Source organism: Apteryx mantelli, chromosome 31 (genome assembly GCF_036417845.1).
Source record: "Apteryx mantelli isolate bAptMan1 chromosome 31, bAptMan1.hap1, whole genome shotgun sequence".
NCBI lineage: Eukaryota > Metazoa > Chordata > Aves > Apterygiformes > Apterygidae > Apteryx > Apteryx mantelli.
Window position 1 is genome coordinate 3,502,633 of NC_090008.1, and position 12,275 is coordinate 3,514,907.

General features: G+C 50.0%; 1 protein-coding gene across 3 annotated transcripts in view; it reads right to left on the reverse strand.

Moving 5' to 3' along the window:
* Nucleotides 1–12,275, reverse strand: part of SNX27 (sorting nexin 27) — a 42,056-nt gene that overhangs the window by 8,833 nt on the left and 20,948 nt on the right. For 2 of the 3 annotated variants that reach the window (XM_067313584.1, XM_067313585.1), the window contains exons 5-11: nucleotides 11,673–11,777; nucleotides 10,442–10,520; nucleotides 7,962–8,125; nucleotides 6,557–6,646; nucleotides 4,003–4,152; nucleotides 3,450–3,578; nucleotides 3,103–3,162 (exon numbers count right to left, since the gene is read on the reverse strand). In XM_067313584.1, coding sequence (XP_067169685.1) covers nucleotides 3,103–3,162; nucleotides 3,450–3,578; nucleotides 4,003–4,152; nucleotides 6,557–6,646; nucleotides 7,962–8,125; nucleotides 10,442–10,520; nucleotides 11,673–11,777 — 777 coding nt within the window. Of the gene's footprint in view, nucleotides 1–567; nucleotides 631–3,102; nucleotides 3,163–3,449; nucleotides 3,579–4,002; nucleotides 4,153–6,556; nucleotides 6,647–7,961; nucleotides 8,126–10,441; nucleotides 10,521–11,672; nucleotides 11,778–12,275 lie in introns of all 3 variants that reach the window. The other variant, XM_067313583.1, reaches the window with a different exon arrangement.

Consider the following 12,275-nt stretch of genomic DNA (forward strand, 5'->3'; position numbering starts at 1 on the left):
GCTATAACACAAGTGTTTTTGCTCCCCACTATTATAGCAGCGCTGAGAACGGCATTTGTCAATCCCTAAAGGTCTTTGCTCCACCACTGCAGAAAAACAAAACAGAAACACCACACACCACTAGTCTGCAGCTTCCAGGATTAAGTCTTTGGTCCTTTAAAGGAAGTGCAGAGCCAAAGCATTTGTCCCCTTTACAGCTGTGCACCCTTGCCCTCTCACAGGGGGAGGCGAAGGGAGCCGCAGCTCAGATCTTAACCATCAGTTGTAGCATCATATTCCGGGTCATCCAAACATTGGCAGAGTCCAGGAGACAGGCAAGTCAGGACCAAATATTTCTAGTGTCAGGAGAGAGGGCTTTAAGTGCAAAGCCCTCTCTCATCCCATCAAAAGCAGCAGTAGGATATTTTATTTTGCGGGTTCCCTTCAAGAAGGAGAAGCCACTATTAAAGGACACTGTTCTACACTAACAGGAACTGGAGCAGAGAAGCAGGAGAGACACTACATCCGCAGCGCAGCAGCCAGGCTGGCTCAGAGAGCACAGATGCTGTTTGTTTTCAGCCCAATTACCTTGCTGCACATATTGTCTTTACTGCAGTTCTTGTTATCCTTGTCTGTTGCTTCCTCCTCCACCTTTACAAGGGAAAAAAAAAATAAAAAAAAAGGATATAAATAAAAAGCAGAGCCCAGGGGGGGATGGGAGGAGACTGAACAGCTGCTGTTAGAGCGGCCGGGGGAGCATCAAGTCAGGATGCAGGGTGCTCTGCAGACCTCAGGGGGGTCTGTCTTGCACTACATAAACCAACCCATCTCCTAATCCATCACCAAATCACACTGTCAGGATAAGGCCCCACGAATGACAACTGCCCATGCAGAAGTGCACAGCTAACACCGTTCTGACTCCAGGGCAGGAGGAGCTCACAGACGGCCCGTAAAGCAACAGCGTTAACAAGGCCTCAGCAGATTCGTACTGCCGAGTAACAGGCTGAAAAGGACAGTGCTGGACAGTCAGGTATGCAGACCGGTGTCTCCCCCCTCACCACGCAACTGGCGACAGCTCTGTGGTTTGGCGCGTGGAGCCCCGAGCTGCACAGAGCTCCAGGCTGCCGCTGTTCTTCCCCAGCACGCACCCAAACCCGGGAAGAGCTGTGCATCCCAGCCTGCCTGTCTGTCCAGCAATATCCACTGCGGATACGGGGAGCTGGCATTCAGAGAATTAGCCAGGCAACCCACTTGAGCAGCTTCTGCTTCACAATCCAAAATGAGACCCAGGAAAAGACTTTGTTCCTACACAGGACAGAGATGTTATGCCCAGCAGGGACACGAACTTCGGAGCCAAGTTCCTCAGCTCCATACATGGTGCACAGGGAGCTTTCAGTGCTTTACAAAGCCAAACTGTGAACCACACACTATCGAGCCTCTCTGCCTTCCTTCTGCAAGCCTCAGGGCCAGGACAAAGGAGGTCCTGACTCTGGAGGGACCCCTGACCACTGCTCCTGCGATCATCCAGAGTCACCAGAAAAGAGGACTGCTCCTGGGACTCCACAGACTCCGGAGCATAGCACAGCACCAGGAGGTTTGCTCATCCCTACCTGCAGCCTCGTGGTCCAGTCACCTGCAGGAGGTTCAACTTCAACCCCTCAAGTTAAGGCAGGCCAAGAATCTGTTTATTATTATTATTATTTTTTTTTCCTGGAAAACTCTGGGTTTGTATTCCTCCATCCCACTGCTATATCCTCCAGTGAATATGGTTGCTGCGCTTCGCACCTAAACCTATGCTGTCTGCATACCTTGGACATACCTCCTGCACCCCAGCACAGTGCCAACCCAGATCCCAGCTGGGCGGGGGATGAGCATCAACACCCCTGCCCCAGGCCAAGGCATAGCAGGTAGGAAACTTTCAGATAAAGAAAAAGGGAGGCATCATTTCCACTTAGGAGCCTCCAAGATCAGGCAGCTCCAGGGCAGATTGTCCTGGATCACTATTTCAGACTTGCTGCATTTACTCTCTAGTTTAGGTACCCAAATCCAACGGCTGGCAGAAACAAGCCATCAGCAGAAACAGGAGTACCGATGCCATTGGCACTGACCAGATCAAGGGCAACGAGAGAGGATCCAAACTCCAACAGCTGCGTATCTCATCCCTCAAGGGAGGGCAACATCTCGGGGCAGCAGAGAGTCAGGGGTAACTTGTTCCTAACATGGCACTGTAATTCAGTAGCCACACACATGGCTAACGTCAGGCCAGAGCACCCCAGGGCTGGCTAAGCAAACCCCGCACGCTGCTTTGCCAACTCTCTTCTGCCTCCTCCACGTGAGCTAAGCAGAGGGGAGCAGTCCCTTGGGATGACAGATGTGGGGCAATGCAATGGGACAACACGGAGAGGCTGGCAGATGGACACAAGGTGATAAAATGTCTCCCTCAAGTGGGAGGAGAGAACCCAGATGAAGCACAGCAGCGGGGGATGAAGCACACAGGTTGACTGGCTTGCTTATGTCTCCCCATCCAGGGCAGGAGCCCAGCACACCCAGAGCCAGGTCTAAATGGGGCAACGCCTCTCTCAACAGCTTTGACAGCAGAGGACTGAGCAGGCATCTCAGGCTGGGATTCAGAGAAAAACTAAAACCCTCTCTGCACTTCTCAGAAGCTTTTTGCTGGAGGCTCTCACAGCCCTTTCTGAATAATTCAGCAACCCGCATAATCCTTCTGGAAGACAGACATTTTGCCATCTGCATTCAACAGAAGACACCAGGGAGCGACTGGCTGCAGTCACACAGCCTGGAAACTAGTTACCCTGGTCAGTCACACCTGCACAAGGCTCTCCCAGCAACGGGAGCAACAGTCCAAGCTCGGGAGCTCCTTGCTTTAACTGCAACATGAAACACTCCACCTACAGACAGAGCCCAGACCTTTGACAACCAGCTGGTCTAACGCACTGCGCTCCCAGGAGACCCAGTATCACTGCTCTAAGTGTTCAACAATACTCCCCATACCAGTTTTCCTGTCTGAGCAGCAAGCCACTGTTAAGGCTAAGCAGGAACACTTGTCAGTAAAAAGCTGACTGTAAAAGGTGAAGCCGTTTCCCTGCAGTTACGGGTTCTTACCTCCTTCCTCCACTTGAGCTCGCAGAAAACCCGTTCGAAGCACTCGTGCATGTAGTTGAACTGCAAAGAGAAAGCAGCCATCTCTTAAAACAACAGCAGCAAGCAGTTCCAGACAACTGTCTCTGCCTCCAGCCGGATGGGAGTCTGGTGCTGGTAGCCCTGCCTACGCTGCTGTTGGAGCCAGACAAGGCTTCCCGTACTGCTGGCTCCCCCTGGTGGCCACCTACCTCTTAATCTCCTCTCGGACTTGGAACTGGAGAATGGGACACTTAACTCCAGTCTCTAAAAGGAAAATAAGCAGGCTATAGCCTCTCTTTAGTGAAAATGCAGATAACAGGGGCACTTACATACGGGGTGAAGATTTTAACCCATCGAGGTTTCTTCTCTCCTCGCGCATATTCAAAACAGAATGCCATTCCCTCTTCATCCGTGTCCCACCGCTGCATTTCATCCCATTCGAATGCTATTACCTGGTTCTAAAGAAACATCAAAGCCCAGGTCAGAGTCCAGGGCCAGCAGTCTCCAAGGAAGAGGAGGTTTAAGGCAGATCAGGAATGGAAGATGGCAAAAGCAAAGTCACGTGAAGGAGGAATCGGGACGCTTCAGACAGTCTCACTGCAGAGACAGGTCTGAGCTGAGGAAGCAGCAGTGGAAATGCTGGAGGCCACGCTAACACCAACAAAGCAGCCAGATAAACCCCTGCACTACCAAGCAGCGCCAAAAAGTCTTTGGAGACCTCTCAGCAGCAGGCATGAGTCCCAGCGCTTCAGGGACAAGGAGTTGGTGCTCTCTCACTTCCTACAGCAAAGCTGAGGTGGAAGCCAGGGGCTGAGCTCAGCTCCCCAGGATGGCGTGGCAGAAACGGTGTGGCAGAAACCTGGCCTGGTGAGTGGCCCTTACCTCCAGCTGGCCCTCCTCTGTGCAGGCGTGCAGTTTAAAGTGCTTAATGCTGATAGCTGTGATCACATGGCCCTTCCGCCGGGAGTCACAGGAGCAATGGGGGAAGATGATCTCGTTGTAACCCTCGCATGTTCGCAGCATGTTTAAATACTGCAGGGAGAACATATGTGTTTGCTTGTTTGAACGAAGGGAAGAAGACCCCTACATCCTCCTGCTCCTCTCCCCCGCCAACCTCCAACTGTCGCAACACCCTAGTGCTAACAACCCCCTCTGAAACCCCTGACTTCACCCAAATTCAAGGAGGCTGGATCCCCTCCAAGCAAGCGGAAAGGAGGACTGCACAACCATAGTCAGCAGGGCTGTGCTTTTTTATTCTTTTTTATTTTTTTTTAATTAACCTGGCCACATGATCTCTCAAGGATGCGTGGAGTCAGACAGAGCTTAAAAAGACACAATGTGCCCAAGCATTACTGAGGGTGTGGAGCAAACCCAAAGCAGGATCCAGGGCACTGGGGCCTCAGGAGGGAGAGGAGACTGTCAACAGGGTGAAATAAGGACAGTGTCAGCCTGGGTTTTCAAACAACTCTGAACCTTCTGTAGTTACAGGTTGAAAATTAGATTAAAAAAAAAAGAAAGAAAAAAAAAAAAAGGGCTGTCAAGTTGCTGTAGGATCAGGGTTTCTTATAGCATTTGCATCCAAGGACTAACTAGCGGAAAGGTCTACGGAGGTACTTTGACTATTTCTTTCTTTTTAAACGTAAACGAAATCATTTCCCAGCAGTGCCAGGAATCCAGACAAAGCAGCATTATGAGGACACCAGAGAAGCCGAAAGAGAAAGTGATGTAGTGCAAAACCAGCTCTGGGAGTTGTCAGAGCTCAGGGCGTGGGAGAAGCCAGGAGTTTCCCAAAGGCCCAGTGCCTCAGAGCCTGCAGGTGGTTTGCAAAAGCACCACTGTGCCCAGGCCAGGGAGGGCTACACAGTTTGGCCTCTACATTTGTTCAAAAGGAGTTGTTTTTACATCATTTTTGCTTCTGGGAGATGCTGCTTATCTGAAGGCCTGATGTGAGCGGTCTCAGCAAAAGCACTGTTCTTCTGGCATTTCCAGGACTGCAACCCCTCATTGCATAAGAGAGGTTTACGAGGAGCAGAACTACAATGAGATTTTAAGTGACTTTTTAACTGAGGTAACCATGTCCAGACCAGAGGAAGGGGCTGAATCCTGGAGCCTTGTGCTCCAGGCAGGACCCTTAATAACACTGACGGAGGGAGGAGATTGTGCTTTGACTTCACGTGCTCTTTGGGAAACAAACATCATGTTCTTGACCCCCCCCCCACTACGCTAGAGCCCTACTGCACCTACGATATGCTGACAAGGCCTTTTCAATGATTCAAATCTTTCTTTCATCGTTAGAAAGCCAGTATGAGCAGGAACAAAAGGGTCATGGGCTAATCCATAGGAGGAAGGGTCTATTTACTGATCCCTGTCATTAGTTAATAATTAAGAGGTTATTAGAGCACAAATTCTTGGCTTAGCATTTCAGGCAACCCTTCTGGGGTCCACCCCAAGGTAGTTCCATAGCAGGGACCTGTAACAGTCAAACGGGTTTTGAGCGAGGCCTTGCCAGGATGCAGAAAGGGCTCTCAAGCAGCTGTTCTTTGAGAGCAGCCAGTGGAAGGTGGCCATGAGAATGCAGCCTGGGCTGCAGAAAGTCAGGGAAAGGGCAGCCTGCGTTTATTTGGGACCAGCAGCCCCAAGCAACCCAGTGAGTTATTCACAAGTCAGATTCTTTCGCTGTTTGATCTTCAAGCCAAGCTTGTGTCTGGCAGATCAGCTCTGGGCACCCCCTTCACTCCCCCATGTCTAAACCAGACAGGCTCATCGAGTCAAACCAAACCCCCGAGCGTTTGCCGGGCAAAGTGATAAGAGGCAGAAAATCCCCGGACCAGACAGACAGCGAGGTCTGTCACAGAACTTGCAATTTCGAAAGATTTCTGCCAGACAAAAAAGGAACTAAGGCACAGAGGGGGCGGCAACTTGATTTATGGCTGGACCAGAACCCATCCCGCTCTCAGCTAGTCCAACACCACTATCTTGAGGAGCAATATGAGGTAGAAAGAGGCCTTTACTTCTCAAATACTAGAAAGAAAGAAACACCTGTCCCCAAAGGGCAGCAGGTGAAGGATTGCTCCATCACATTTTAAGCACCTCATCTTTCAACATTGGCAACAGCACACAGGTTTTATCGCTGCCTTGTTTGGACCTGAGTCAATGTGTGATCTTGCCAAGGACATGCCCCCTCATACAAACTCGCTAGGCACAAGGACTTTTTTTTGGTTCACGCAGTGGCAAACCCTTGGGCATGGCCCAACCCCGGGCCTGGCATTCCTGTGCGTTTGCATGCCCTGCCAATCCCTCCCGTGCTAGGCCCACACCTGTTATTGCTTTCCAAGGAAAGCTGTGTTTTCTTAAAGTTGTATGCATCTCCTTTCCAGACACAGCACTCCGATTCACCTGTCAGAGGAAGCAAACAGTACAGGCAAGATAAACTCACCATGACCATCTTTCTCTGCTCGCACAGCTTCTGTAACTGGTAGGACTTCTCCTCTGCTTTGATGTAGCCTTTCTTGACATCATCAACAGCCTAAACAGAAAAAAGAAACCTAGGAGGTCAGGACTACAGGACCTCTTCACAATGCTCTGCCTTCCCTGGCTGGGCCCCGAGGCTGCTCTGAAGAGCCACCCAAATTCACAGCCCTGGTGGACAGAAAGTGACCAATGCACCTGGAGAGGCAAAGGGACGGCCAGGTTCAGAGGGATGGTTCCTACCTCTCCTGTCCATGCTCACGGCTGCAAGCCTCTACTGGCCTTGAGGAACTTAAAGCTCCAGAGACCTGACTCTCTAGAAGGAAGTCAGAAGAATGCCCCCCGACAAAAGAGGATGGATCGGGAAATGCTGGTCCTTGGTGTCCTGCTTTTGCCTTTAGACAAACACAGGCTAGGACAGGCCAGTACGACCCTTCCACTCCAGACACATGCGCACAGCTATCTCCAAAAGAGCAGTGCTGGCTTTTACCCACTGCGCTGCTGGAGAGCGGTGTTGGCAGGAAAAGGTGTTTTACTCAGCAGGACTGAGCAGGTACACAATCCCTTCCTTTAGGTCCTCACCCGCACACCCCAGGCTCTGCCCAGCAAGAACCCCTGCCCGCACACAAAGCAACTTTTAAAACTGCCAACCAATAAAATAAGAGCCAGTCTAGGAGAGCAAAATACTTGACAAGTACTGCTTTTATTTCAATTTGTACCAGAGGCTGGTACAGGCCCAAGATCAGAGGGCACTGGGACAGCATTTTTGGTGGTTAAGACAGACACAGAGCAGGATTCATCTTACTGAACTTTGCAGACATCTACCTCTGAGCTGGTCATCCTAGACTGGCTTTATACAGCCAATGGGGAGAACATGGCTCTTCTCGGACTCACTTCATCCTAGAGTATTGGCATAAAATGCGTCAAATAAAATCACAAGCAGAAAAGTCCCCGGCCCTTATAGCTGACAGGGAGAAGTCTGTACCCCAGCTGGTCACAGACATCTTCACTGACAATATACAGAGCTGAGGAAAATGAGTCCTACCCAAGGAGTCCAACCTCCCAGGTTCCTTTTAGTTTGCTCTGGGAAGGCAACTACCAGGAACAAGAGCAGCAGAACCCAGGAGTCCTGCCTCCCCATCTAGTCAGGACTTCACCACATGTTCACACAAGTTCACCAAGACACCCAGACATGGGTTTCTGTTCCTTGAAGTTATCTAAGCAGGACTGTCCCTCAGGTTCACACTCTGTGTGCCAGTATGCCAACAGAGAGCAGCTTTTAGAATAGTTCTGGGAGCTGAGCACTTGACTACCAGCAGGTGTTGGCTCACCTCCAGCAAACCATCAGCGCTAAGGAGCTCCCAGGCACCTACCTGGTGGAAGAAGTAGGTGACTGCAAGGTCATTATCATTGAGAAGAACTTCTTCTTCTGTAGTGAAAAGCCATTTCCGGATGGTCAGGCACGTTCCCGGCACTGCCGAGGTGTAGTTCTGTACGTAGAGCTTGTGGGGGAATTCATTGGGTGCCAGTTTGCGCACTGGAAGAAGCACAGGATGCGGAGGTAAGCACATTGCCCCCCCCCAGCATCGGCAGTGTTTGGCTGTGACCTGGGCTCAGCTGCTGTACAAATCAATGCTGGTAAAGGTCATTAGCTGAGCCAACCCAGCAAAGCTTCTTCCCATTCTCCAGCCAGGATCAGGACCCTAGCTCTGCCCCCAAGGCCCTTTTCTTCTCCCTCCCTGATCAAATCCAGCTTTTTTTCAATAACTGCTTCCACAGTGTTGGATGTCAGGCCCTTGCAATTGCCTCTAGCACAACTGCCAGCAGGAATTCCCTTGAAACTAAACTCCTCTAGGCAGGTGCCAGGACTAGCTGGGAATACTGCTGCCGGCCATCCAGCCGGGCAGGGCACGAGCCAAGGACACCCCACTCAGCAGAGGAAGAGCACGTTTGTCAGGCAACAGCACAACAGTTTGATTTTATCCTTTGGTGCGCCCAGGGAGGTCTACCCTGCCTTAAGTACGGGGCACTGTGATCCTATGCAGCGTTTTCATAGCGTACTTTGCAGGACACTGTTTAGGACCATCCCCAATCCCCCGAGGGAGTCTTTTTGGCACAAGTTTCCATTTCTCCATAGTTATCTACAGGTGCCGCCTCTTGTCCTCATGGTGACCTGAGGCAACTCATTCCTGCAACTCCCAGCCTTTGCATGTTAGTGCTGCCTGAGAAGACAGGCCACAGAGCTGCCATGAGACTCTCCTGTCGCATGGGAGAAGGACCCCTCCCATCCCGTCAGCCTGCCACCAGAGCCAGGACAAAACCTGCCACAGTGCTCAGCCAAGCTGGAGCAGCTGGGTCACCAGCAAGCTCCTGTCGAGATCTTTATTGCATTCAAATAGGCTTCACTTGACTATGATGGACAAAAAAAGGTGAGTGCCAGTACGTCTTCTTTATCAGGTAGAATATGGTCGCTATTTTACTGCAGATGGAGCTTACAGTTTCCAGGGAAATTAAATGGAGTGTATCCAGATAATAATAAATGTGGTTGTTCATAGTTAGTGTCATGAAAGTGCAAGCCATAAAGGTTAACTAGAGCTTTTACTTTTCAAGGCAGTTTGAGAAGTGCAGCACTCACAGGAACAAGGAATTAATAGCACCAGTCAGAGTCTGGCAACATAAAGCTTCCTGCATGAAACTATCAGCGCGCTGCCACGTCCATCTCTCATGCCTGGATATTCCCACTCGAGGCTCTCCACACAGCCCTGCCCAGCCTCAGCAATCTGGAAGCGTGTCACCCTCCAGTCCGGGGACTCCCCCACTGTGTCCGTGTCCTGCTTTGTCATCCCAGCGCCAGGTATCCCTCAGCAAGTGACCACCAACGCAGGGGCACAGAGGCAGTTCTGCAATACCAACAGTTTTACAGGAGACTGAGGGGGACTGGCAAACTTTGCTGACCCTCTGTTTTGTGAGATGGATCAGTTTAGAAGGGCTTTAAGAACCTAAAAACTGCCCCGGCACTCAAGACAGGATTTTGCAAACATGAGGAACAGTTCTAGAAATCTCTTATCACAATGCATAAAAACAAGGCTGCTTTTAGGCTTCTGGATAAGCTCAAGGCATATAGGGAAGACCATCTAGAAATAAAGGTGCCAAGCTAGTTATGAGAAATACCCTTGGCTCACAATCCAGCACAGGAAAAAAAACACTACACTCCTTTTGTGGTATGACCGCAACATTTCGGACTCTCTCCAGCTTGAGCAAACCAGGCATGAAGCTGGGTGAAATGAGAGATTGCTGCAGCCTTGAATCTGAACAGCAGCCAGGAGACCCCAGTGCATGCTAAGCTGGAAGGATGGCAATTGCTCAAGTGCCAAAACAATCACTCAGAATCCCACAGTCAAGCCTCAGTCACCATCAGGATCCAAACACCGAAGGACAGATGAAAAACTAAGATGCAGTTTGCAGCATCCATCCCCTAGGAAAAAAGACTTGTCTCTGGACATAGCTGGCTGGACATAGCTCCACACTTCCCACGTGAGTGCAGACTCTGAGTGCGCCCTCGATCCAATTTCTTTTCCAGCACCTTCTCTCTGCACCAAGATGCAGCTGGCGCTCCCCTCACCAGAGGTGGCTGCGTTTCAATGATACTGGCCACTTTTTCTAAGCCCACTGGCCTCTTTGAACTGAAAGACTCCTCATTACCAGAGCCTACTGCGCCTGGCTGATTCCTCCCAGGGGCTCCTCATTTTGAGAGCACAGATAAGACCTCAGTGAGTGTGCTACTGGGCTCTGCTAGCACTGCAGAACTTTTTCCACGGTTGCTTGTTAGTATAAAGGGGATTAAAAGACTTACCAAAGGAGTGATTGATCACTTCAAACAAGGCGAAGTAGTTTGCGGTAATACTGTCCATTCCAACCTTAGCAGCCACAGCCTAAAGAGGAACCAAACAGGAAAACGGGGTCAGCAAAATAGGAGCCAACTTCTGGCAGTCCTTCTGCAGGGCAAAGGCCAACTTCATACAGATTTTTCACAAGCTTTCACTAGCCCCAGGTATTAGTCACCAAGAAAAACCTGAATATGCTTCCAGCAAAAAAAAAAAAAAAAAAAAAAAAAGTCAGGCTTTTTCTTTAGCAAGGGCTTAGATTCTCCTGCTTTTGCCTTCCTGTAAACTGCTCTAGATTTTAAGTGCCACCACTGCTGACAATTAGGTCATCTTTTCTTATGATGCCTCTAGTTTCAGTTCCTAATACAAGAGGCGTGCACACCTCCCCTAGGAGTTTTCCCCAACAATACTTCAGTCCTGCATGCTAATGCCACAGCCGCATCTAATAGACCTTGATCGAGGCTACATGAAATCCAATAGTCTGGGTCCCAAATGCACGAATATACCACAAATCCAATCCACTCACAGAATTCTGCTCAGCAGATCTAGAGCTCCCTGAGGGTCTGCTCTTTTGCAACCCTTTGGCTCCCTCACTTGCAGCAATAATTTATCTGTTATGATTTCCCCTTTAGAAAAGTGTCTCCCTTGCATCCTCTTATTCCCCCAATCCATTGACAACTTCTGCTTTTCCTCCAGCAGTGCTGGCTAAAGTCAGTTGTTCTCAATTTTCCGCTTAAAGCACTGGGCCTCATGCCACTTGCAAACCAGCAACCTGCCCAGGCTATTCCCAGGATGGTTTGCCACCCTTAAACACTCAACTTGCTGTCCTGCCACACAGCCACAATGAGACTCATGCATTGGATGCAGACAGCTCTTGGATCCAACTCCTCCACCGCAGCCATAATACACAATCTGTCTAGTGCTTAGAGCCATCCACCAGCTTTAAGATATTATCAGTGAAAATTAATTCAGAGATGACTCCGTCCTTGCAGCCAAGCCTGCCAAAGAAAATGCTGCTTCAGCAAGGCATAAGGTTAGACTTCTCTAGCACTGCTTTTCTCTCCGCTACAGCAAAGTAGCATCACTGATGCCCACCTGCTCTCGAGAGCGGCAGAGGGAGGCAAACAGGCATCCACAGGGTCTTGGTTAAAGTCTGAATAGCATTAATCTTCCAGTCAAGGTAAGAAACATGCAGCTCACCTGGTACACCTGGTCTGTAGTGCTGTTCTTTTTGACCCTGACTGTCACTGTCGTTATATCTGGTAATGCTACTCTGAGCTCCACGTCTGAGACGCCGTTGTAATTCTAAAGGAGGGAAGAAAAAAGGATGGAAATCACCAGAGTCCTTCAGATATGGTCACCAGGGCTTGGAAGCATCTCCTCCAGCTTCAGTGTCTACAGCACAGGTACTTGCATTAACTAGGCATGCTCTAGCCCACAGATCCAGGCAGCAGAGCTGAGCCCAGGGTTCAGCGCATCTCCCAAGGCAGATGCCTAGATTCACTCACATGCACTGAGTCCTGAGCTGTACGGACTATTGCCTCACACAAGCCCTTGGACTGGCTCATTAAAAGGGTCACTTATACACAGTCACTTCTAATAACCAGGAAAAGCCCAGCTGGTCTGCCAGCCTCAAAAATCTGATTCCAGACTGCATCAGAGAAATGCTGAAAGAAAAAGGAAGATGTGAGCTCTGCTTCGAGATGGGAAGCTGAGCAAACTGCTTCAGACTATGATGGAGTAGGATTTTCCATTCCTGAGTATGCCAGTGAAGAGCAAGAGAAAGCTCTTGGACACAGCAAC